Raw genomic sequence first — 25,265 nt, forward strand, 5'->3', positions numbered from 1 at the left:
ACTTTGAATGCTTTCTAAACATGCTATTTTTCTTCTGTCATCCCCTGCTCCCCACATTTCTTTCCCATTCTCTCCGGACTCCACCATCACAGTCCTTTCTCTGATTAACCACTTTTGTCAACATCATACTTCCCTGACATCTTCTTAGCCTGTTATTTGTCTGTGTTTAAGGCAACTGACTTCTCTCTTCTAGAAATGTCATTTTAAAAAAAATATAAAAAAAAACAGTATTCTTCTATATTTGTTCCCACTTCATTGTTTTTTTTTTTTTAAATCTTGATTACTCTAATTTACATCCAGGATGTTTCAAAGCTTCACATAACCATTGGACACCAATATCACGTATTTCATTGTTCCCAAGTTTCAGAGTCTTTAGCTTTTCATTGCAAATAAGAAGAGAATAGATGTTCTTACAGCACATTTGAGTGAAATAACACCCTGGAAGCCATAACTCCTTCAGGGTGTAGTCTGACCTCTTCAGTGTTTCACACATATATGAATTAGATTTTATATATATACATATATACATACATATATATGTATGTGTGTGTGTATGTATATTAGAGGTTCTTCATATATAAATTAGAGATTCTTGGGCTGGACATGTGCCAGATGACCACTGATTGCTGTATAGCTCTCGCCTCGGCACTCACTGCCTGCCAAACACTGAAAACCCTGAACCTCAGCTGGATAACCATGGACCATGATGGACTGATGGTGTGTGTGAGGCCCTGAGCAATGAGAACCGTGCCCTGGAGGTGCTTCAGTGATGTGCAGTTAGTTATGATTTTGTTGTTTGCATTGCTATTTTGGGGAATGCAGAGGAGGAATGCATGTTGTTTGTGAGATGTATAACTAAAAATGCACAATAGGAATGAATGTATTCGTTTGGAGTGAGTAGCTCTCTAATACAAAGCATCTTAGTCCCTTAGTAGAATGGCAAAACATTACTCTAGTGTCCACGTGTGAATTGGGAAGTTAAGGATTGTTCAGTGCCTGGAACAGGTTGTTCAGAATAAAGATTTCATCAATTCTTATGGTTCAGATTTTCTTTCTTTTTAAATGTTTTCTAGTGATCAAGGCCTAGGCTTTCTCTGGAAGTCTATCCTGCCTAAGTCTGTAATTGGGCGCTATGCATCCAGACCTCAGAGCCTTATGGACACTGCTGTATGTTCTTATGATTCTGCGTTCTTCTGTGAGTTCAGGTAAGAGAATCATGTAAGGTTTTGACTAAAGCCCTTCTTCATCTTAGTTCTATATAAAACAAATTTTTGACTTTAATAATTTGCCAATAATAGCAACTTTTGAAGATGTTTCTTAGACTTTTTGGTCAGCCACATGATTTTAAAACTTGGTTAATTAAGCAAGTTAAAGATCTCTAAAGGGTTGGGGACATGGCTCAGTGAATAAAGGTGTGTGTTTCCAAAGCCTGGTGGCTAGCACTCATGTAAAGCCAAATGCAAAGTGGCACATACATCTGGAGTTGGTTTGTAATAGCCCCCACACACATGTGCAAATCAGATTTTTTTTAAAGATGTCTTAATAGTGCTTTTGGGCATTAGTAGGTATTCCTATCTTTGTTTCTGGTTCCTTTCCTTGTTCAAAAACATTTTCTTTTTAAAAATATTTTTATTTATTTGCAAGCAGAAAGAGATAGGAGAGAGACAGAGAGAATAGGTATGCCAGGGCCTCCAGCCACTGCAAATGAACTCCAGATATATGTGCCACTTTGTGCATCTGACTTTACGTGGGTACTGGTGAATCAAACCCAGGTCCTTAGATTTTGCAGGCAAGCACCTTAACCACCAAGCCATCTCTTCAAACTTGTGTTTAGAAAGACTTTGTAATCATGCTATTTTCAGCAAGGGAATATGTTAAAAATATGTCAGAGGGCTAGAGAAATAGCTTAGTGGTTAAGGTACTTGCTGGCAAGACCAAAGGACCCAGGTTTGATTCCCCAGTATCCACATAAAGCCAGATGTACTAGGTGGCACATGCATCTGGAGTTCATTTGCAAGTGGCTAGAGGCCCTGGCATGCCTGTTCTCCCAATCTCTTTCTCTTGCCAATAAATAAATAAAAATTAAAAAAAAATAATGACAGGAATAAAATGCTGACTACAAACTTCCAAAGACCTTTAGAATCAATGTAATGTAATGGTCAACCTGGAGTAAAGAAAACCTGGCTCAAAACCTCATCTGCCAACATCTTCTATGATGTTGCCTCACTTATTGTCTAGCTCTTCAGCTCACTAGAAAACTTAAATGTGTTTATTATGTATATGCATAGCCCACAAGCATTTCTTCCTGCTTTAGATTTTTGTGTACATATAAACATAGTTATGTTTATTGTTCATTGTGTAATATTTATTATGAATTAAAATATCAAATGATTTTATTAAATTTGACAAGGGAAAATTTGATTTGATGATTTTATTTCTGTTCATGATTTGCTAAATTAACCTAGATTTAGCACTTCCTGCAATTTTCATTTCTGATTAAATATTTTATAAAAGGAGATTCAGCAATTTATTTTTTTCCTTGTAGTATTTTATTCCATCTAATTAACAATTTTTTTTTTTTTTTTGCTCTCTCTGTTTTGTGGAGGGAGAAGAAGGCTTTGTATTGATATTTTAGTGTAGGAATCACCTGTTCCCAGTCCAGGTACCTGGGAGAATAGACATAAGAAAAAAAAAATTTTATTTTATTTACTTTTTTAATAACTTCTTTTTAAAATTTTACTTATTTATTTATTTATTAGAGACAAAGAAAGGGAGAGAGATAGAGAGTGAGAATGGCCACGCCAGGGCTTCTACCACTGCAGACGAACTCCAGATGCATGTGTCACCAAGTGGCTTACATTGGATCTGGAGAATCAAACCTGGGTTTTTAGGCTTCACGGGCATACACCTTAACCACTAAGCCATCTCTTCAGCCCACCCCCTGTTGAGGTAGGGTTTCACTTTAGCCCAGGCTGGAATTTACTTTGTAGTCTCAGGGTGGCCTTGAACTCACTGTGATCCTCCTACCTCTGTCTCCCAAGTGCTGGGATTAAAGGCGTGTACCACCATGCCCAGCTTATTTTAGTTTTCTGAGACAAGGTCTCACTCTTGCCCATGTTGACCTTGAACTCCCTGTAGTATAGGCTAACCTTGTACTCCTTCAGTCTTCCTACCATATCCTCTGGAAAGCTGGGATTAAAGGCAGAGACATCATGCCCAGCAAGAAAGCTATTTCAAGCACAAAGTATTAATCCTTGCATCCAAGAAAGGATAGAATTCATATTTTATTATTATTATTTTACAACATTTTTATTTGCAAGCAGAGAGAAGACAGAGAAAGAATATGAATGGGTACACTAGGGCCTCTTGTTACTGCAGACAAATTCCAGATGTATGTGCTACTTTGTGCACCTGGCTGTCTGGGTACTGGGGAATTGAACCCAAACCACTAAGCTTTGCAAGGAAATGCCTTTAACCACTGATCCATCTCCCTTGGCCCCCAGAATTTTTATTTTAGTTGTGGTTTTCTAACTTTTTGCTTTCTTAAAAGCTGAATATTATTTCATATTGAAATAATGAAGTAGTTGAGAAATAGTGTAGCCTTAATTCACAGGATAACTTATTCTCATTAATCTTATGAATGTTCACTTTTTTAGGGTCTAACTTTCATGTCTGACTAGTTGTCTGTTGAAAGAACAGTTTGCTATTTCTCAGTAATGGAACTGATTTTTCTTTTCTGGTTTGTATCATAAGCATACTCTTCTACCTTACTTATTAAGTCTTATGCTAACATCTTACCCTTTTGTTTTCCTTCCCAAATATGGCCCTATTATAAGAACATTAGTAGATTTTTTTATAAGCATTGAAAATTACTGCATATGTAGATAAGTGATTGCCTTATAGAGTCAGACAAAATACGTTTAACATGCTTTTCTTTCTTCCTCCTTTTCACCTCTACATGTACATGGGAATGCTCCCTCGTAGACATGGCACCTTATTTTATTTCTGAGCCACTCTCCACTATTCAGAAGCTTGGTAAACCTGTAGTCCTACATTGTTCTGCTAAACCGGTGACTGCTCATATTGCATGGTTACATAATGGAAAAAGACTGGACAGAAACGTGGAACAGATTAAGATTCATCATGGAACTTTGACCATTCTTTCTCTTAATCCTTCCCTTTCGGGATACTACCAGTGCGTTGCCAATAATACCATTGGTGCCATTCTGAGTAGCCCTGCCAAAGTATCCACTGCAGGTGAGTATCAGTTGACCCCTGTTGTGGATAGGTTTTTCTGTTTAGTACTTGAATTTCTGTATATTGCAAAACAAAACAAAACCTTTCTTATCCCAACCTTGACTTGACTGTGCATATAACTGGGGAAGGTACCCGAACTTCTATAGACCAGCGTAGTATTATCATCCCTAGCAATAGTATGCAAATGATTTTTTTTAAGTTACAGTATTTATCTTTTTTGGGGAGGGACAGCTTTCTAATGTGAATTCTGAACAATTTGTGAGTCTTTTTAATATCAATAACAAAAAAAGCTGTTGTCTTTTTAACATTATTTTATGCAATCTTTTATCTTTCTTTCACTTCTCATCATTTTATTTCTCTTGATTATTGGTGATTTTAATTCATTTAATTGAAACCAGGCTAAAGAGGCAGGAAAAAAATAGCTGACTATAAAGAAAGGAATGTTGAGAATTGAACTTATGGAAAATCTGGAATGCATGGTTTTTGTTAGTAAGCTTGAGCCATCTGCCTTTCAAATGGTGATGGCTTCCAGTAACGGGAAACGTTTTGTGAGGGCACCCCTATTTAGAGAACAAATCTGGATTCCCCAGGAGTAGTGAGTTTGTCATAACTGAGAAGAGTAAATGTTTTTATAGAGCTGTGACCCATGCATAGCTCCAAGACACACACTGGAGGGCTGGTTTCCTGATGGCAGGCTGCTGAATTCCTTGGTATTGGAGATAATAAAAGCCCGTCCAGGCAGGTTCAGTGTGTAGTGTAGTGATCTGAAACTGAAAGGAGCAGAGACCACAGTAGTATATCCATCTAGATACCTTAGATGCCATGCTGCTTCACTTTACCCTGTCCTAACTCATTCCCAGAAGCTGTTTTGTTGCAGCATATTTGCAGAGAAAGTAAGCTTTAGTGAAGGCCTGGGTGGAAACAAGATGTATCATGACAAAATGGAAATAATTATGCCATGCACTTCTTTCTGGGTGTTGTCCTTGGAGTGGTTTGTTTTCCTTTAAGTTCCCTCGAGGCACTGACTCCTGAAGACCAGGTGCCTTACACCCTCCGCCCTCAGCCCTGCACTTCAGCTCCAGCTGCTTCCTCAGATGAAAAGATCATATTGCCAGCTGTGGTGGTGCGTGCCATAATCCCAGCATTTGGGAGGCTAAGGCAGGAGGATTGTAAGTTCAAGGCCAGCATGGTCTACATAGTAAATTCCAGTTCAGTCTGAGGTGCATAGGAAGACTCAGTCTTAAAAAAATCCCCAAAACAAAAACAAGCAAATGAAAAGAGAAGAAAACAAAGAGACCATGCTACACGGGGCTTAGATGCTCACATTCCTAAATTTTAAATTTCCTTTGGGAAAGCAAATTCAGTTTTGAATTAACTTGTTTTCTTATTTATTTCAGCTCTTGGTGATTTTGACTTATCAACAAAGCATGTTGTCACAGCAGAAGAGAAAGGCTCTGGTTTCATTGGCTGCAGGGTCCCAGATAGTAACCCCAAAGCTGAGGTGCGCTATAAGATCCGGGGAAAGTGGATGGCGCATTCCACAGGTAAGTTCTGTAAAATCCAGTAGCACACACAGGACAGGTGTGCACTCTATGACCTGCTAGTAAGGTTGGAGTATACTAGGGACTGTGGATACAAAACTATAAAAATATTTTGTCTATACTCTTAGAAGTCAAGTGGAGGAAATTAAGGCAGTTGGTTCCATATACAGCTAGCTGCAGGAACTCCTCCACCCACTCTTTCAGATATCACTTTCTTGGAGAAGACTGCCTGCTTGGTGGCACTATATCCCCTTTATTCAGCTTTGCCTTTCTTTATAGAATGTGTCACACTGATATGGATTATACAGATTTTTGTTTGCTTGTTTATTCTGTACCTCTTTTTCTGCCACCTTTACTCCCTACTGGAATGTTAGATGCATGAATGCCAGGCTTTGGTCTTTTTTTTTTTTTTGCTATTGTGTGCCTTATATGCGCAGGCCATGATTAGCATGTGTTGTTTTTTTTTTAATTAAATTTTTAATTTCTTTTATTTTTTAGATAGGGTTTCACTCTAGCCCAGGCTGACCTGGTATTCAGTATTCCTAGGTTGGCCCCAAACTCACAGTGGTCCTCCTACCTCTGTCTCCCAAGTACCATTATTAAAGGTATGCACCACCACACCTGGATTAATGTGTATTTATTGAGAAACATGAATGAGCAGCCACTGACTGAACACTGTGTGACCAGTGCTGTAGATAGAGGTGTGTCCAGGTGGCAGCTGTGGTCATTGTATCTTCAACCAGATTAGCTTCTTGTGCTTGCAGACTCCCAGCATCTTCTGAGATTCTTTCCCCCCCCCCCTTTCTCTTGTCTAGTGAGTTTCTTTGTTTATTTACTGTTAGTCTTCTGTGCAAATCTAAAGCACTTTTGCTAGTTCTCATTGTGTTGTGGTGGTCTTCAGAAAGGGAGAAATTTGGCCACATTCTTTTTCTTTCTTGTTTTTTTTTTTTTTTTTTTTTTTTTTTTAAAGAGGGTATCATGTACCCCATTGTGGCCTCAAACCTACTATGTAGATGAGAATGAACTTGATCTTTCTGCTTCACCTCCCAAGTGCTAGGATTATAGGAAATGAGCCACCAAGCCTGGTTTTATGAAGTGCTGGGTATCAAACCAGGGTTTTGTGCATGCTATGCAAACGTTCTACCAACTGAGCTATATTCCCAGCCCCTGACAATACTTCTTTATCTTCCCAGGAAACTACCTAATCCTTCCATCAGGAAACCTCCAGATTTTAAATGTGTCCTTAGAGGACAAGGGATCATACAAATGTGCAGCTTATAATCCTGTCACCCATGAACTAAAAGTTGAACCCACTGGCCAGAAGCTCCTTGTGAGTCGTAAGTATTTGGGAAAAGCAATGATGATGAGGAAAAGGAAAAGTTCTCAACGTATGGCTCCTAAAATGTTGAGAAAGGAGAGTTTGTTTTTTTTTTTTTTTTTTTTTTCTGATAGTGCTTATTTTATTGTAGAAAGCCCTAACCAAGAAAGTTAATTCCGAATGCATCAGTGTGTTACAGCGTAGCACTGTACATATTTCAAATATAATAACCTTATGGCAGTAGTATTCAAATTGATGGCAAAGTGAAAAGTATGAAATTAAAGATATATCTGCTTTCTTTCAGATGTGGTAACAATCATGGCTGGTTTTGGATTATGGCTCTTGAGTGAGGTAGTGCCAATAGAGCTCAGTAAAGGGGTGGTTTTAAGGATGTTGAGAATACTATACTTCCAATGTGCTGATTCAAAAAAAACTCCAAAGGACACAAAAATCTTCATTTTGACCCTCAGAGAAAAATGACTTAGCTATCAAATAGGGCCATCATATAAAGAGTAAACTGGAACCCTCCCCCCCAACCAAGGGTGCTTGCAGCTTTCTAAGAAAGAGATTAGAAGTAAATCTTTAAAATAGTCTTTTGTGTTCTCTTCTGTTTCCAGGTCCTTCCTCGGTTGGTTTTCATATTCTCCACCCCACCCTTTCACAGACACTAGCTGTCCTTTCCCACAGTCCTGTAACCTTGGAGTGTGTGGTGAGTGGGGTCCCAGCCTCACAAGTGTATTGGCTGAAGGATGGGCAGGATGTGGTGCCAGAAAGCAACTGGAGAAGGTTGTATTCCCACCTTGTCACAGCTAGCATTGACCCAGTGGACTCTGGGAACTATTCCTGTGTGGTGGGCAACAAGTCTGGTGATATAAAACATGTCACTTACATGGTTAATGTACTAGGTAAGAACTTATATTATTTTTATGTATTTCACTTCAAATTAGTCTATTTTATTGTTCTAACTGATGTTCAAAGGATGTTTGTGAGCTAAAAATGAGCCTTGGACTATCTAAAAATATCAAGGCCAGGCATGGTGGCACACACCTTTAATCTCAGCACTCAGGGGCCAGAGGTAGGAGGATTGCCATGAATTCTAGGCCACCCTGAGACTACATAGTGAATTCCAGGTCAGCCTAGGCCAGAGTGAGACCCTACCTCAAAAAACCAAAAAAAAAAAAAAAAAAAAAAAAAAAAAAATCAATCTCCCCCCCACCTCTATCTATCTCCATATCAGTATCAGACCAGGATTCATGTTTCTAAAGGAGTGTTGAACAAGGCTGTGTCTCTGGGTAGCACAAAACATTTGAAGTGGCATATTCTCAGAGCCTCTCCTCCACTCCTTCCCCATGCTGTCCCTCCTCCATACCATGAAGGAAAGGCACTGAAATTCAGCATAATGGAAGATTCTAGTATGTATCTGTGTGGGTGTCCTGTAGTAATAGCTAAGACTAGAAAATGTCACTGCACAAAGAAATCAATCTATTCATGTTTTTCCATTTTGTCATATCTGGTTGATAAAAATGCACCTACATTTCTATATATATTCTGTCTCTAAACTGTTTCTTTTCTATCAGCTACCTATATCATTATCATGTAGCAGGAAAAAACGTTTTCCTGTATCAAAATAGACTTTTGTAAAAACTGGAAGAAATAAATAGGAAATGGTTTCATAATATAATTTTTATAAATTCTTTGTGTTTCATTTATTGAGACCTTTGTCTGATATAGGTTGACAACACAGAGATTAATGTAAATTCATGGCAAATGGCCTTTAAAATTCAGTAGTAGAGCTAGGAGTATGTTTCATTGATAAAGTTCCTGACCATATGCAAGGTCTTGGTTTGATCACTAGAATCACTAAAGAAATAAAATAAATAAATAATCATTGATAATGTATATATTTATGTGTGTATGGGGTGTCAGGTGGATGGATCAATATTAAAAGAAGACTATAACTTACTAATAAAATACTGTTTGTTCTATTAGTGAAAGTCAAAATATATTTCTAATTTTTTCTTGATGACAGCAGATTGAATGTGAGTAAAGATTACAACATGGTTTCAGTACTCATTGTCAAAAAGCAAATTTTATATAATGTATACTATAATCTAAAAAGCACATCTTGGGCCGGGCATGGTAGCACATGCCTTTAATCCCAGCACTCAGGGAGGCAGAGGTAGTAGGAGGATCACTGTGAGTTGGAGGCCACCCTGAGACTACATAGTAAATTCCAGATCAGCCTGAGCTAGAGTGAAACCCCTACCTCAAAAAACCAAAAAATTAAATAGATAAAAAAATAAAATAAAAAGTACTCTTGTCTGGCACAGTGGCTCATGACTGTAATCTTAGTATTCAATAGGCTGTGTGTGATAAGTGGTTGCCCTGAGTTCAAAGCTAGGCAGATCTGCATAGTGAGTTCAGACCAGTCTGAGTGAGACCCTGTCTCAATATATATAAATATCATATATAAACTATATATACATTATAATAAAGTATATCTTGAGAGCTACAGTTTAACATGCCTTCTTTATTTCCAGAGCATGCATCAATTTCTAAGGGGCTGCATGATCAAAAAGTGTCTTTGGGTGCAACTGTACATTTCGCCTGTGATGTTCGTGGGAACCCAGCCCCCAACTGCACGTGGTTTCATAATGCACAACCTGTTCATCCCTCTTCACGGCATCTGACTACAGGAAATGGACTGAAAATCACTGGTGTTACCGTGGAAGATTCTGGGCTGTATCAGTGTGTTGCAGATAATGGGATTGGGTTTATGCAGTCTACTGGAAGGCTTCAAATTGAAAAAGGTACAGTTTGAAGGTCAAGTGATCATAGGACATTTCACTTCATAGATAGGCTTTTGTAATAACTAAAAGAGAAATCATTTTACTCACAGAAAATAAGTCCTGACATCATACCAGAACTGTGTCCACTTTCTGTGTTACTTTGCAGTGACAGGAAGGCATTTTCATGACAAAATTATTTTATTTAATTAACCTTAAAAAACTGTTTTTAGGCTGGAAGTGTAGATCAGTGGCAGAGCACCTACAAGCATGTGTGTTTCCTGGGTTCCAGCACCAAAAGCAAAAAAAACTCAGGAAAAAAAATTTAAAACATGTATTTTAAACAGATATTACACTGTTTAAAAAGTATATGTTAAGTTGGGCGTGGTGGTGCACGCCTTTAATCCCAGGACTCAGGATTAAAAAAAAATAAAAGTATGTGTTAAAGTCATACTCACTCTTGCTCTGTCCTGTTGAGTGCCAGTCCAGTCTCTTCTTTAGAAGGAGTGGACTTTTACCAGCTTATTGAATATCCTTGTATGTTCATATACAGGTAGTTAGGTACCACAGGAGTGTGTTCATGTGTGCATTTTTATATCCGTGTCTTATAATCTTGGCTTAAATGTAGGTTGAATTTCTTTCCATATGGGGTATTAATGCATAGTTCCCATCCATTATAAAAATGGCTGTTTAGTATCTAATTTTACATTGGTAAGCTATAACAGCTTGACTTGCATCTTGTTGATAGCTGTTTCTCATCTTATGCTATGATAAATAGTTCTGATATTATTTTTTCAAATATTTTATTTATTTATTTGCAAGCAGAAAGATAGGAGACAGAGAGAATGGGCATGCCAGGACCTCCAGCCACTGCAAGTGAACTCCAGATACTTGAATTACCTTGTGTATTTGGCTTTATGTGGAACCAAACTATGATTTTTTTTTAGGCTTTGCAAGCAAGTGCCTTAACTGCTGAGCTCTCTCCAGCCCTAAAAATCTAATTAAAAATATTTTATTTATTTGCAAGCATAGAGAGAGGGAGGGAGGGATGTAAGGAGGGAAGGGGAGAGAGAGAGAGAGAAATGGGCACTCTAGGGCTTCTAGACACTGCAAACAAACTCCAGATGCATGTACCACTTTGTGCATCTGGCTTTACGTGGGTACTAGGGAATCAAACTTGGGTCACTGAGCCATCTCTTCAGCCCTAACAGTGTAATTTTTAAAGAAAATTGCCATGTATTTGGAAATTTAAAATTAGAGTTCTCAGTAATTGAATCAAACTAGAACTCAGTGGAAGTTTAAAATACTTTACACATAATGATAGTGAAATGCCATAGCTTATGTTTTATGGGAAGACAGCTGAAGTGGAATTTCAACTTTCACAGCTTTTTTATACTTAACAAAGAAACTAATAAGGTTCTAAATTAGTGAGTATAGCAAAAGAACATCAGAATAGATTCAAAGAAAGCAGAAGAAAAGAGAAGACAAAGGTAAGAACAGAAACCAATTAAATAGAAGACAAAAGATCAATAAACATAGAAATTTGTTTTTTATACAGTCTAATAAGTAGACTAATCCTTGGCAGAATTAAGTAAAGAAAGCAGGTTAAAAGGGACAGTATTAGGGAAGATATAGGGGGCCTATAATTTTAAGTCTTAAAAAGATTAAAAATATGACTGATGAACTTTATGACAGTAATTTACAAATATAACTAGAAGTGTGTGTGGTGTAAGTGTGTTGGGTATTAGCTTTACATCACTGTGACAAAATACTGGAGATAAATTAAAAGTAGGAAGACTTTATTTTGGCTTTTGGTTTCAAACGGTAGTCACTTGGCCCTGTTGCTTTGGGTCTGTTGCAGGTAGCACGGTACATCATGGCTGCATTAAGTGGTAGAATCTTCTTACTTCATAGCTAGGAAGCAGAAGGAGATGGGAAGGACATAGGCTCCCAGGATTTGCTCCCCAAGGGTACATCCCAGTGACCTAACTTCTTTCCAGTAGGCCCCATCTTATAAAGGTTCCACTACCATCTCATGGAAAGCTGGTGCCTAAGCTATCAACACATGGGCCTTTGAAGAAACTTCAAATCCAAACTATATCAGGGGTAAATCCTGAGAAAAACATAGCTTAGCAAGGCTGATTTAAAGTAACTAAAAAGCCTGACTAGTCCTATGATTGTGAACAAAATTGAATTAGCAGCTAATACTCTTCCCACAAAGAAAACACCAGGCCAGATGGTTTTTATGGAGAGTCTACCAAACCTGCAAGTAACAGATCATTCCAAATATTACACAATTCTTTCAGAGAATTAAAATATAAAAAATCTCTAGTCCGAATAATATTGATTCCAAAATCATGGGATGGCATAAGAATGGAAAGATAAGGTGGTTCTTCTTCATGAAAATAAGTATAAAATCTTAAATAAAATAATAGCAAGTCAGCAATGTGTAAAAAGAGAAAATATATGCTAATCAAGCAGTTGTAGAAATCTGACAGAAAATCTAGGTACTGCTCATCCTGTCTAATGTACAATGGAGAAAACTATTGTTATTTCACTAGAAGTAGGAAAAAATTGGGCACAATTTAGTATTCATGCTAAACATTCATAAAAATGGAAATGGGCTGGAGAAATGACTTAGTGGTTAAGGCACTTGCCTGCAAAGCCAAAGGACCCAGGTTTGATTCTCCAGGATCTATGTAAACCAGATGTACAGTGGCTAGAGGCCCAGGCATGCCCATTCTTTCTCTCTGTTTCTTCCTCTCTGTCTGTCTGTCTGTCTGTCTGTCTCTCTATGTCTCAAATAAATAAATTAATTAATTAGAAAATGGAAATAGACCATGATAAAGGGTATCTTAAAGAAAAGAGTATCTAATAAGAACTTATATGAGAGCTGGGCATGGTGGCACATATCTTTAATCCCAGCACTTGGGAGGCAGAGGTAGGAGGATCACCATGAGTTTGAGGCTACTCTGAGACTACATAGTGAATTCTAGGTCAGTATGGGCTAGAGCGAGACCCTAACCTTGAAAAAAATTAACATGAAATATCACTTATAATAGTGAAATGTACAAAGCAACCAGTATAGAAAAGAAATCAGAAAGAACCCAAATGGTTATTAATTTATGACTAATAACACTGCCATTGTAGAGTGTCCACATTGCTTGCTGGCTATGGTTATTACCAGTCTTCTTCCTAGAAATCATGACATTCATCAAGGGGCTGAATGAAGACCAATGAACAAGAATCATTTGCCTTTCCATATACCAGCAACAATCAGAAAGTATCATTTTAAAATTACCTTTTTAGTAGCATTAAAGTAGACATAGTTACATAGCCATCACAGTTCAGAGACAGCAAAATTCAGAATTATATGGTAATCTGATCTTTCTAGAAATTCTCTATAGATTCATACTATTCCAATAAAAATACCATCAGAATATTTTGAGGATCTTAGCCAGACTTGATGGTGCCCATCTATAACCCCAGCAGTTGGGAAGTAGAGACAGGAGGATCAAGAGTTTAAAACTAGCCTGGGCTATATGAGACCCTGCCTCCAAAAAAAGTATGTTCTGTCTGTCTGTCCGTCCGTCCGTCCGTCCATCCATCCATCCATCCATGAGTTATATGAGATTTATATAACTAATCACAGACTACAGAATAACTAAGGTCCTCTAAAGTAAGAAGAAAAAGAATATGGGAACTCTGACTTGAACATTAAAAGTCAATGGTGATATAGAAAGTGTTGTGCTGTTGCAGAGACTCTGGGAACCTGATAGAAACAGCTGCCAGAGAGATGTGCACATGAGGACTTGCTAAGTTAGCAGTGTCTCCTCACACCTGTCCCCCACAAGGGGAGGATATCTCTTTCAAGTTTTGATGTGTATAATTGGTAATCAAAATGAAAAACTAGTGAGCCTGGTGTGGTGGTGCACACTTTTAATCCTAGCACTAGGGAGGCAGAAGTAGGAGGATCACAGTGGGTTCAAAGCCACCCTGAGAATACATAGTGAATTCCAGGTCAGCCTAGAGCAAGACCCTACCTCAAAAAATAAATAAATAAATAATAAATAAATAAATTAAATAGAACAAAAAAAATCAAATGTGACTGACTTTTCCCCATGTGATATATAAATACTTAACTATAAAAGGTAAAATGAAAGTTTTTGAGGAATATATTTAAGAACTGTATTATATGAATACCTTGCATATTGGTCATATTCCCATCAGATTATACTCTTATGCTCCTTCTTCCCTTCTCTCATTCCACTGAGGGCCCTCCTCAGTGGAGTTATGGGTCTTCACTGTGGGGTCATGAATGCACCTGCCAGTCTCTGTGGAGGGGACAGTGTTTCAGAATACTCCTTCCTACCCCGTGGCTCTTACATTCTATCTACCCTCTCTTCCACAATATTCTCTGAACCTATACTGGAGAATATTTGTATGATCTGTGAGTAAAACTTTTTAGCAAGACATGTCAAAAAAACTATTTATGGGCTTGAGAGATGGCTTAGTGGTTAAGGTACTTGCCTGTGAAGCCTAAGGACCCTGGTTTGGTTCTCTAGTACCCACATAAGCCAGATGCACAAGGGCTGTGTCTGGAATTCATTTGCAGTGGCTGGAGGCCCTGGCACATCAATTCTCTTTCTGTCATTCCAATAAAATATAAAAAAAGAAACTAATTATAAAATGATAGAAAAGCATCCTCAAGTATTAAAAGGTAGTATTAAGAATGAAAACAGTAATCTAGGAGGAGTTACTAGTAATATCCAAACCAAACAAAAGAATCATATATACAAAAAAAATCATATATACAAAAAAAATCATATATACAAAGAAGAATCCAAATCATTTACAAAAAAGATAAATAACTTAGCCGGGTGTGGTGGTGTACGCCTTTAATCCCAGCACTTGGGAGGCAGAGGTAGGAGGATTGCCATGAGTTGGAGGCTATCCTGAGACTACATAGTGAATTCCAGGTTAGTCTGGGCTAGAGTGCAACCCTACTTCGAAAAGAAAAAAATAAACCAAAAAGATAAATAACTCCATAAAGAAACTGACACAAGGCGTTTCTCTGAGAAGGAAAATATGAATGGTACACAAACTTGTCAGAAGATGTTCAACCTCATTAGTCCTCAGGGAAATGCATGCTATGACCAGTGAGATAGCATTTACTCATCCCCTTGGCAAAAGTTCAGAAATCTGGTAAGATCAAGTGTTGATTGGTTTAACCAGACATGGGAAAAAGGTCTAGGAAAAAAGCATAGGGGCTTTTCCTTATCTCACCTCGCTCATCGCAGGAGCTCTCTGTATGTCCCCCTCTTTCCTTCTCTTAATCTAATAAAGTCTCTCTAAACCTTAAAAAAAAAGCAGCAGCAGAGTAAGAAAAAAGATATCTTTTTATGTTGATCAGTATTCCGTTTTGGGCTCACTGAGAATACCTTGAGAATACCAGGACCAAATGATATTCTATTGACAGTGGGGTTTATATTAATGGTAAGGAATGAGTATATTAGTTTTTATTTAAATCACTCAGCCTTTCTAGATTTAGATTCCACCAGAATTGGCCATTTTCTTGAAGGAATAATATCTAGTTTTATACTTCTTTACATCTTTCTCATGTTAAGGTCTGAGGCTTTACCTATTCTATATGTATATCATACCTACTGGAAAGCCCTCAGTTGATTTCTTTATATGCATTGCTTTCAGAACAACAAGAAATCTATATAGGGAATGGTTAGGAAACCAACTATGAAAAATTTGATTTAAATTTTTAAAATTTTCATTTGAGAGAGAGGGAACAAGAGAGAGAGAGAGAGAGAGAGAGAGAGAGAGAGAGAGAGAGAGAGAGAGAAGGAGAATGGGCATGTTAGGGCCTCTAGCCACTGAAAACAAACTCTAGATGCATGCACCACCTCATGCACCTGGCTTAATGGGACCTGTAGAATCGAACATGGGTCCTTAGGCTTCACAGGCAAGTGCCTTAACCATTAAGCCATCTCTCTGTCCCAAATTTGACTTAAAAAAATTTTTTATTGACTATTTCCATGATTATAATTCCATTTTAATCCCATGGTAATTCCCTCCCTTCCCCCACTTTCCCCTTTGAAACTCTACTCTCTATCATATTCCCTTCCCCCCTCAATTAGTCTCTCTTTTATTTTGATATCATGATGGTCTTGTATAGGTAGTATCAGGAAGTGTGAGGTCATGGATATCTAGGCCAGTTTGCATCTGGAGGAGCATGTTGAATGGAGACCTAACCTTCCTTTGGTTCTTACATTCTTTCCGCCACCTCTTCCACAATGGACCCTGAGCCTTGGAAGGTGTGATAGAGATATTTCAGTGCTTAACACTCCCCTGTCACTTTTTCTATGCACCAAGGTGCCTTCTGAGTCATCTCAAGGCCACTGCCATCTGAAAAGAGAAGGTTCGCTAAACAAAATTAAGAGTAGCATTAATATATGGGTATGAACATTAAGAGAAGTGCTTACTGGGCAGTTTGGTGAGCATATTATATATATTTAGACAGGAAGCTGCAGATGTTGCACCTCTAGGGCTCGTAACTATCCATGTTGTAGGTTTTCAGTATCAGGGATGTATTCCCTCCCATGAAGCAGGCCTCCAGTCAAATTAGAGAGTGGTTGATTTTCCTCATAATAGATATGCCACTATTGCATCTGTTGGCTCATTTAGGCAGGCTAGCCAAATATAAGGTTTGCAGTGTCCACTGTTCAGTATCTTCACTGATTTCTCTCTCTCCCATTGAACTGCATGCAGCGTGGCTTTTCCCAGCTTTCTGTCAGCTGGTCTACTTGGAGGTTTTCAGCTCAGTTCCAGTAGGATTTCTCAGTGACCTTGCAGCCCAAGTATGTGGAGTCTTTAGCAATAGGGTCTTACCATCTATTCCTGGTGGGCAACAAGGGCCTTGGCAATGGCTTGTAATGTTTGGGGGACATTAAGGAACTCCCTGACCAACAACTCACTGGAAGATATCTCATCCTTGGCACTGAAAATTTTCTGGTAACAATCTGTGGCTCCTGCGTGTTCCATTGCCCAAAAAAGTAGGTTTCCATATGACTTATTTATATCTTCTTAGATTTTTATTAGCCCACTCTCCACCTTTCCTTTACTCAATCTCTTTCCCTGACCTCACTTAGGCCTTTTCACCCCCACCAAATTTGACTTTTAAAAAAAAATTTTATTAGCATTTTCCATGATTATAAAAAAAATTCCATGTTAATTTCTTCCCTCCCCCCCCACACTTTCTCCTTTCAAAATTGACTTTTTATTGGAAGTTTTATTTGGCAAAAATTGTGAAGAGATCTAGTAGTAAGAAAAGTATCTTTGCTTGGCTCATTAACATATTTCTTATGATGAGGTAGTATATTGCTTTATCCCAGGGTGTCCTGGAATTCACTGTGTAATCTCAGAGTGGCCTTGAACTCATGGTCATCTTCCTACTTTTGCCTCCTAAGTGCTGGGATTAAAGGCACCATGCCTGGCAGCATATTTCTATGATAGGATGAAATTATCTTACAAGACAGATACTGTGATGTCCCTGATTTTGAATATGTGAATTGTGTTTTTAACAGACAGTGGATTCAAGCCAGTTATAATCACAGAGCCAGTGAGTACAAAGGCAGTGAATGGAGACTTTGTTACCTTGTCCTGCAATGCCACTGGTGTGCCAGCTCCCGTCATTCATTGGTATGGCAGCCATGGATTGATAACTAGCCATCCATCTCAGGTCCTTAAGTCCAAATCCCGAAAGTCACACTTCCTCAGGCCTGGAAGCCTTGACCTGGAGTCTGTGTACTTCATCATGTCTCGAGCTGGCTCAAGCTCTCTGTCTATTCAGGCAGTTACTCAGGAGCATGCTGGAAAATACATCTGTGAGGCCACAAACAAACATGGCACCAGTCACTCGGAAGCATTCCTCACAGTTGGTGAGTTGCCTTTAGTAGGTTTTTTTCTCATTAGAATAATGTCCTTTGATAGTAGGAGAAAAGATGGTTTAAAATATTTTATTTGAACAAATAGAACAATCTATAAATACATGTTTTCCCCATTAGTTACATGTGGGGCTGTGTTTTGGGGCTATTTTACTGTTTAGGAACCAGATAAACCTTGGTCTCTATTTCTCAGTTGGTTCTTACCTGGGAGTGAGGTCAAAATATAACCTGCCTTTGGAATTGATGCTTTTTCTTTTACTCTATTTTATTTGTAATGTGGTGTGTGAGTATGGTGTGGTGTGGTGTCCATAAGCTTGCCTGCAGGGGTGTGAGGGGGCGCTCACATGAAGAGTCCTGCTCTGTTGCCTGTTCCTGTTTCTGAGTTGGAGCCATTTTACTGATTTTGGAGCTTGCAGGGTGTAGCAGACAGATTCAGGTTCACTGAGATAAACTTCCAGACCAGGCACAGTTATGGAGGAAAGGATATTTATTGAAGCTTACAGAGGGGAAGTTCCAAAAATGGCAGAAGAAGCTGGCCTGCCTTCACAGGACCAAGCAGAGAGAGAAAAGCACAGCCTAAAGGTCAAAAGCCTCAGCACACTTCAGGAACTCCAGCTAGGCGCACTGTATATCTTTAGATTGAAATCTGAAACCCAACACCACACCTAAAGATCCACCCAGTGACATTGCCTCCAGCCAGGTGCAGGTGCAAACTACAAACAAACAACTGAATATATTGGGGGCCATCTATTCTATTCAAACCACCACACAGGGCTCTGGCTATTCTCAGGTGTCTGCACCTCTGTGGGACTGGGGTTACAGGTGTGTATGGCTATGCCCAGTTGTTTACATGGGATATGGAGATTTGAACTCCAGTAGTCTCAGGCCGTAATGCTTGTTCAGGAAGTATACTTAATGGCTGAGTCATCTCTACATCCTGCTTTTGGTTTTCTAAGCCACTGAAAATGATAGTGCAGATAGTTTTCAGATGAGACTTTAATGAGCATGCCTTCAAAGTATAAAAGGTGGGTCTTTACTGAAAATGTAGGGTCAGGGTCTTATCAAATACCTATATGTATGTATGTATCTTATCCAGTTATCTATCTTTCTTTCTTTTTCTTTTCTTTTTCTTTTTTCTTTTTCTTTTTTTTTTTTTTTTTGGTTTTTCAAGGTAGGGTTTCACTCAGGTCCAGGCTGACCTGGAATTCACTATATAGTCTCAGGGTGGCCTTGAACTCAAGGCGATCCTCCTACCTCTGCCTCCCGAGTGCTGGAATTAAAGGCGTGCACAGACCCAGGTTTCTTTTTTCTTTTTTATATTTTATTTATTTTTGAGAGAGGAAGAGGCAGATAGAATGGGCACACCTGTGAACTCCAAACACATGAGCCACCTTGTGCATCTGGCTTACATTGGTACTGGGGAATTAAACCTGGGTCTTTAGGTTTCATAGGCAAGTGCCTTAACTGTTAAGTCATCTCCCCAGCCCTCCCCCCTTTTTTTGAGGTAGGATTTTGCTGTAGCCCAGGCTGTCCTGGAACCCACCCTGTAGTCCCAGGCTGGCCTCAAACTCAAAGCAGTCTTCTTACCTCTGCTTCCCAAGTACTGGGATTAAAGGTGTGTGCCTCCATGCCTGGCTCTTATCCAGTTATTTTTCTAATAGAATGTATAATATTATTTATATTCTGCTGATTTTCATGATGACTTAAACTTTTCATATACTTTCTAAGTACTCAGATTCAAACCTTAGGTAGGTGGTATGTGGACTAGCTTTCTCCAAGTTTGTCTCATGAGAGGCAGGATATCCAGCACTGTTTCAGTAAGCATTAACTGAGGTTCCTGCCCCAGCTCTACACTTTATAGAGGGCTTCCTGTGGCCCTTTTCTGCCTGGATCGTCAGGTGCCTCTGGTGAGAGCCCATGGGGTCCAGGTCAGTGCTTATTCTGGAGCCCACATGCTTCCTATTGGATGGTAGATGTGGGATTCCAGAATTCTCTTTAGTTTACAGTCTGGTTCCATGTGAGTCATACCATGACTGTTTGGAGGAGGCATGCTTAAGCCAGAGGAGGTGGGGGGGCGGTCTATGGGTGGCCTTTGGCAGAAGAGTGAAGGCAATAGAGTTTGGATATTAACATTCCTGTTTCTTTTCACATGAAAACAAGTAGTCTCTAGCTCTCTAGATGGGGCTGGAAAAGAGGTGGGAAGGGAAGCCAGGGGCCTTCACTTCTGTCATGTATTCCTCCATGGATGCTAGAGGTGGGAAGGTATGGAAGTAAAGTGTATTGGCTGTATTAAAATCCTGGCCTCTGCCACGAAAGCTTTGAAACCCAAGGCCAGTTCCTGCACAAATCTGTCTATATTTCCTGACCTGTTATAGAGTAATGACAGTGCCCTGCTAATAGGAATCATATACGAATCCAAGGAGCCAGTATGGGGAAAGTGTTAGAATGCTGCCTGGCCATATGAGGCCTTCCATAAACACTAAGAATTTGGTTATGATTATTACTGTATCATTACAATCAATAATAGTAATGCATTGTAGTGTTTATAGAAAGGAGAGAGTTCATAATTTTAGTGACTTTAAAGAGCTTACAAATAAAGGAAATAGTTGAGGTTAACATAAATTTATAAAATGCACGAATGTGTATGTGTACATACGTGTGTGTGTGTGTGTGTGTGTGTGTGTGTGTGTATAATATATATTCTTCTAGGCAAAAGTGAGAATGATTCTACTTAAAACTTGATCTGGCCAGGCGTGGTGGCCCATGTCTTTAATCTCAACACTTGGGAGGCAGAGGTAGGTGGATCGCCATGAGTTTGAGGCCACCCTGAGACTATATAGTGAGTTCTAGGTTAGCCTAGATTAGAGTGAGACCCTACCTTGAAGGAAAAAAACAAAACAAAACTTGATCTGTGTGACAAGCATAGTAAGAAGTTACTTGGATAGAATTTAGCAGAAGTGCTTATTTTATGTAAATATAGTCTAAGGAGACATATGTAGATGCAGTGGTCATAGGTGATGGAACTGGATATTTTGTCTTTCTCACTTTAAATATGAGAAATGTAAAACCTTTAGAAGTTGCATCAGCCAACTTGTTTAGAAATAGAAGGGTGTTAAGATTCTTCCCATTCCTGTGTTTTGTCCTGATAAATATACCACTTTTGTACATAGTAATCCTATCAGCTACATCCTATCTACATGGTGTCCTCTTAGTTACCCTCTTTTTATACTCTATAATAATTAAGATGCATCTGATTTTATGCAAGTTCAAAGAAGTAATACTAACTCACTTCTATAGGAATTTGAACCTTATTAAATTCCAGCATATTGACAATTAGGTACTTTGTTCATTGTGAAGGAGAGTATAAGGTCTGAAAGAGAGGTGACACTCTCCAGAGACCTTTAAATTTTTGAAGTCATGGAGGCACACATATTTATAGAGTGAGTTGTATCTGTTAAAATTATAGTAAGAGTTGGGCTGAACTTCCCAAATAGTGTGGGGTTGTTGGGGTAGGTTGTGACATTGGAGACATCTAAGACAGATCTGATTGTACTTCCTATTTCATTAGCATCAACTCAGAGTCATTAAACTCACGTATAGTGCTATAGTTTAAAATTTTTATTTATTAGTTTTTTTTTTCAAAATAAAGAAAATAGTACCTTTAAGCCAGGCATGGAGACCTGGCATGCCCCACACCTATACTTCCAGCATTTGGAGACTGAAGTAGAAGGTTCTACATCAGCTGGCTACAGAGTGAGAAGAGTCTCAAAAGTTTAAATCAAACCAAAACAACACACACAAAAATCTACTTTTGAAAATGCTAGAGTGAAATTCTGCTCCTGTCAGTTTTGAAAATAAGTTGGGATAATACATCTGAGAACACTTTTGAAGGTACATGGTTCCCAGCTCATGATGGTTTGACTTTTGCAAGTGATGTACATCCAGCAGAAACCGAACTTTTTTTTTCCAAGGTAGGGTCTCACTCTAGCTCAAGCTGACCTGGTATTCACTATGGAGTTTCAGGGTGGCCTTGAACTCATAGTGATCCTTCTACCTCTGCCTCCCAGGTGCTGGGATTAAAAGTGTGTGCCACCATGCCTGGCTAGAAACCAAACTTTGAATTCTGATGTGATCCTGGGCCAATGAGAAAAGCTGAGACTTGCAATGCTTGGCCATGGTGTTGAGCTGCAGCCTTAGGTCAACCATTCCTTCATGAGCTGAGCACTCACTGCAGTGTGCTCTTGCTAAGGGACGTGTATAGTAGATTAGGAGTATTAAATAAATTTATAATCTAATACCTCAATTTATGTTTTTCGGGGATAGGTCATGTCTATTAATTAATAGTTGTCAATATTGTTTAGGTCTTTTAAGACTACATCTACTATCCTGTGATTGCTCAAAGTATATTTACCACAGTAGAGGTCACATGGGCCCCTCTTTTTGACAAAAAAATGGTAGAAGGCTGCACTGCCCCTGGAATAACAGAAATGGAACTTGGATCTTCTTGCAGTGGACAGGCTGCAAACATAAATTTTTTTCTCAGTATATAAACTGAGGCATGTGGTATGGAAACTTTTTTGTGGCCAGATACCACTTCCCCATGGTCAGCTGCCCAGAGGATCCAGGAAACTACTAATGTCATTCTCCACCACCAGCCACAGCTAGTTACCACCAATTTTGAGAACCCGTTTCTCTATACCAGCAGGCCCCCACTGCATGCACCCTGAGTATGCTTGCTGCGTCGGACTCACTAGGTCAACATACTGGTTCCAGGAGCAATATTTTCAGGTTGTCTTGATGTACTTAATCAGTTTTCTTCTATAGCATTTTCTCACAAGCTTCTTATTTTCTTTGATAAAGGATGCTCATGGGACATTCTTTCTCTCTTAAGCTGACATTGATCTGACCTTACACTGGTTTTCTGATTTGAGGTGGTTCTCTATTAATGCCCAATAGTTCTAAAATCATACCCACCTTTTACCAGGCATCTGATTTTCCTGTAACTGTAACATTGTTTTCTCATTCCCTTTCTCCATAAAGGAGTGAATAATAGGAAACCTTTTGGTGCCAGTATTAACAGCACTGTAGAGGAACCAAGCTGTCAGTGCTGGTGTTTTATTACATTGGCAGTGTAGGTGTTTCCACAAGTCTTTCTCACCATCTTTCTTTTTCTCACAAAGCAGTGCTAGCATTCTTCTGACAGCTGTTGTCATTTTGTGTCTCAGAACCCTAACTTCTTCATCTGTAAAGTGGGAGAACTCTCTACCTAAGAATGTTGTTTTAAGATTAAATTAGACTATATTCATTAAATATCTTGCACAGTGTTTGGCACAAAAATGTGCTCAGTAATTTTCTGGACCCACTCACTTTTTTTTTTTTTTTACTGCAATTAAGTACTTTGACCTTCCTGTGTATATTCTAACTGCTGTTGGAAGTAGGTAGGCTGTCTGCCAGTTTTATGCATCTTTAGACTGGAAATTTCTTACACCAGCCATCAAGAAGTAGTACTTAGAAATAATAAGCCTTGTTATCTCTAGAATGGACTCTATTCCTTTATCTGCATTGAACATAGTAGCTCCCCTGCAGGTTGGTAGAGTAGGTGTCTGCTAGATAGAATACTAAAAAGATGACTGAAAATCATAGTCCTTTACCTTTTGAAGTTCCGTTGGTGAGGTAGAGCAGCTGGTCAGTTCTTCTCTGGCCTCACTTGGGAGTCAGTGATGATGCAATCAGAAGGCACCTGGTGCTGGAACAGACAACGCTGTTCTGCTCCCTTTGCTACCTTGTGAGGGCTGGATCCCCATCCCCATCCCTTATGTATTGTCTGTAAAAGACCAGCTGAGACATTTCTTTGAGGCAGCTGGATCTCAAGAGCATAAATAAAGAAGTGCCAGGCCTTCTCTTGAGAATTAAGCTAGGATTCAGGACAGGAGGGGACTACTTGAGTATGAATTCTGGGAACTGTCTTTGGAGACTGGCTACCCAGCAGGTGAGATCCCAGTTGTTTTTTTTTTTTTTTATTTTTTTCTTTTTTTAATTTGTAAGCAGAGAGAGATAGAGAGAAGAGAGACAGACAGAATGGGCACACCAGGGCCTCTAGCCACTGCAGACGAACTCCAGATGCATGTGCCCCTTGTGCATCTGGCTTACGTGGGTCCTGGGGAATGGAACCTGTGTCCTTTGGCTTTGCATGCAAATGCCTTAACCCCTAAGCCATCTCTCCAGCCCCGAGATCCCAGTTTTGACCATGTTTCTGTTCTGCCACTGTTTACAGTGTAATTGTGTTTGACTTACCAACTGAAGATAAAGCCTGATGCTCCAAAATTCTTTGGAGGTTAAACTAGTAAATTATTATTACAAAGAGAGATTACTAGCATAGAACTGAGAAAGAATGAGAGCCCGTAAGCAAGTCAGATATCGTGCCTTGTAATTGCTTTTCCAAACAATTTGTTTGCTTTCTTGTGAGCAACAGAGGGCAATTAGAAGTTAGATGTTGGGGCTGAAGAGATGGCTCAGCAGTTAAGGTGCTTGTATACAAAGCTTAACCACCCCGGTTCGATTCCCCAGTACCCAAATGTAAAGCCAGAATTCCAAAGTGGCATGGACATCTGTAATTTTATTGCGGTGGCTGGAAGCCCTAGCACACCCATATTTTCTGTGTGTGTTTGCAAATAGATAAATTATTTGTTTAAAAGCAACCTCCCCCCCCCCCGAAAAAAAAACACAAATAGAATTTAGATGTCACTCTGAAGGGGACACTGGAATATTACCTGTTTTAACTTTTAGGGTTCAAGCTGTACTCATGAAGTCAGCATAGGCACTAATATCATTAACTAGATGGAAATACTAAAACAATTTCTTCCAGCAATTTCCTCTCCATTTCCTCTGCAGTTCCATTGGAAACAACTACAAAAGCAGCAACAGTCCCCCCTGCTGAAGCTTCTCAGAATGATGAAAGAGACCCAAGAGATGCTTCGGAAGCGGGCTTGTTTCCAGCGAAGGTGCATTCCAGTCGTGTAGAATTGCCACCAGAGAAAAATGCCTCTGTCCCTGATGCTCCTATCATACTGAGCCCCCCACAGACCCACACGCCTGATACATACAACCTGCTCTGGAGGGCAGGCAGGGATGGTGGACTGCCCATCAACGCCTATTTTGTGAAGTACCGAAAGGTAATGCCTTACTGTTGATCATCCTTCTCTTCTTCCACCCTAAGCCTGTTTGTGTCACTTAGTGTTTTACACTGGTGAAAGCATAGAACATGAAAATGTTACAGGATGAGTTTGCCAGTAGTATCCCCATAATATGCTAGATCAACCAATTTTATGAAAGCAGTAAGAATGAAGTATAAATAATTCTTTCTCAAAGTTAATTCTCAACTTCCAGTAACCATGGTACATCTACCATC

General features: G+C 39.1%; 1 protein-coding gene across 2 annotated transcripts in view; it reads left to right on the forward strand.

The window, feature by feature from the left end:
- Window positions 1-25,265, forward strand: part of Cdon (cell adhesion associated, oncogene regulated) — a 105,222-nt gene that overhangs the window by 35,293 nt on the left and 44,664 nt on the right. The window contains exons 2-9 of one of the 2 annotated variants that reach the window (XM_004665464.2): window positions 1,074-1,205; window positions 3,985-4,257; window positions 5,655-5,801; window positions 6,992-7,135; window positions 7,734-8,021; window positions 9,657-9,926; window positions 17,498-17,851; window positions 24,749-25,029. In XM_004665464.2, the coding sequence (XP_004665521.1) occupies window positions 1,133-1,205; window positions 3,985-4,257; window positions 5,655-5,801; window positions 6,992-7,135; window positions 7,734-8,021; window positions 9,657-9,926; window positions 17,498-17,851; window positions 24,749-25,029 (1,830 nt within the window). In that variant the 5' untranslated portion in view covers window positions 1,074-1,132. The remainder of the gene's footprint in view (window positions 1-1,073; window positions 1,206-3,984; window positions 4,258-5,654; window positions 5,802-6,991; window positions 7,136-7,733; window positions 8,022-9,656; window positions 9,927-17,497; window positions 17,852-24,748; window positions 25,030-25,265) is intronic. The other variant, XM_045145056.1, reaches the window with a different exon arrangement.

The sequence above is a fragment of the Jaculus jaculus genome, chromosome 3, assembly GCF_020740685.1.
Source record: "Jaculus jaculus isolate mJacJac1 chromosome 3, mJacJac1.mat.Y.cur, whole genome shotgun sequence".
Taxonomy (NCBI): Eukaryota; Metazoa; Chordata; class Mammalia; order Rodentia; family Dipodidae; genus Jaculus; species Jaculus jaculus.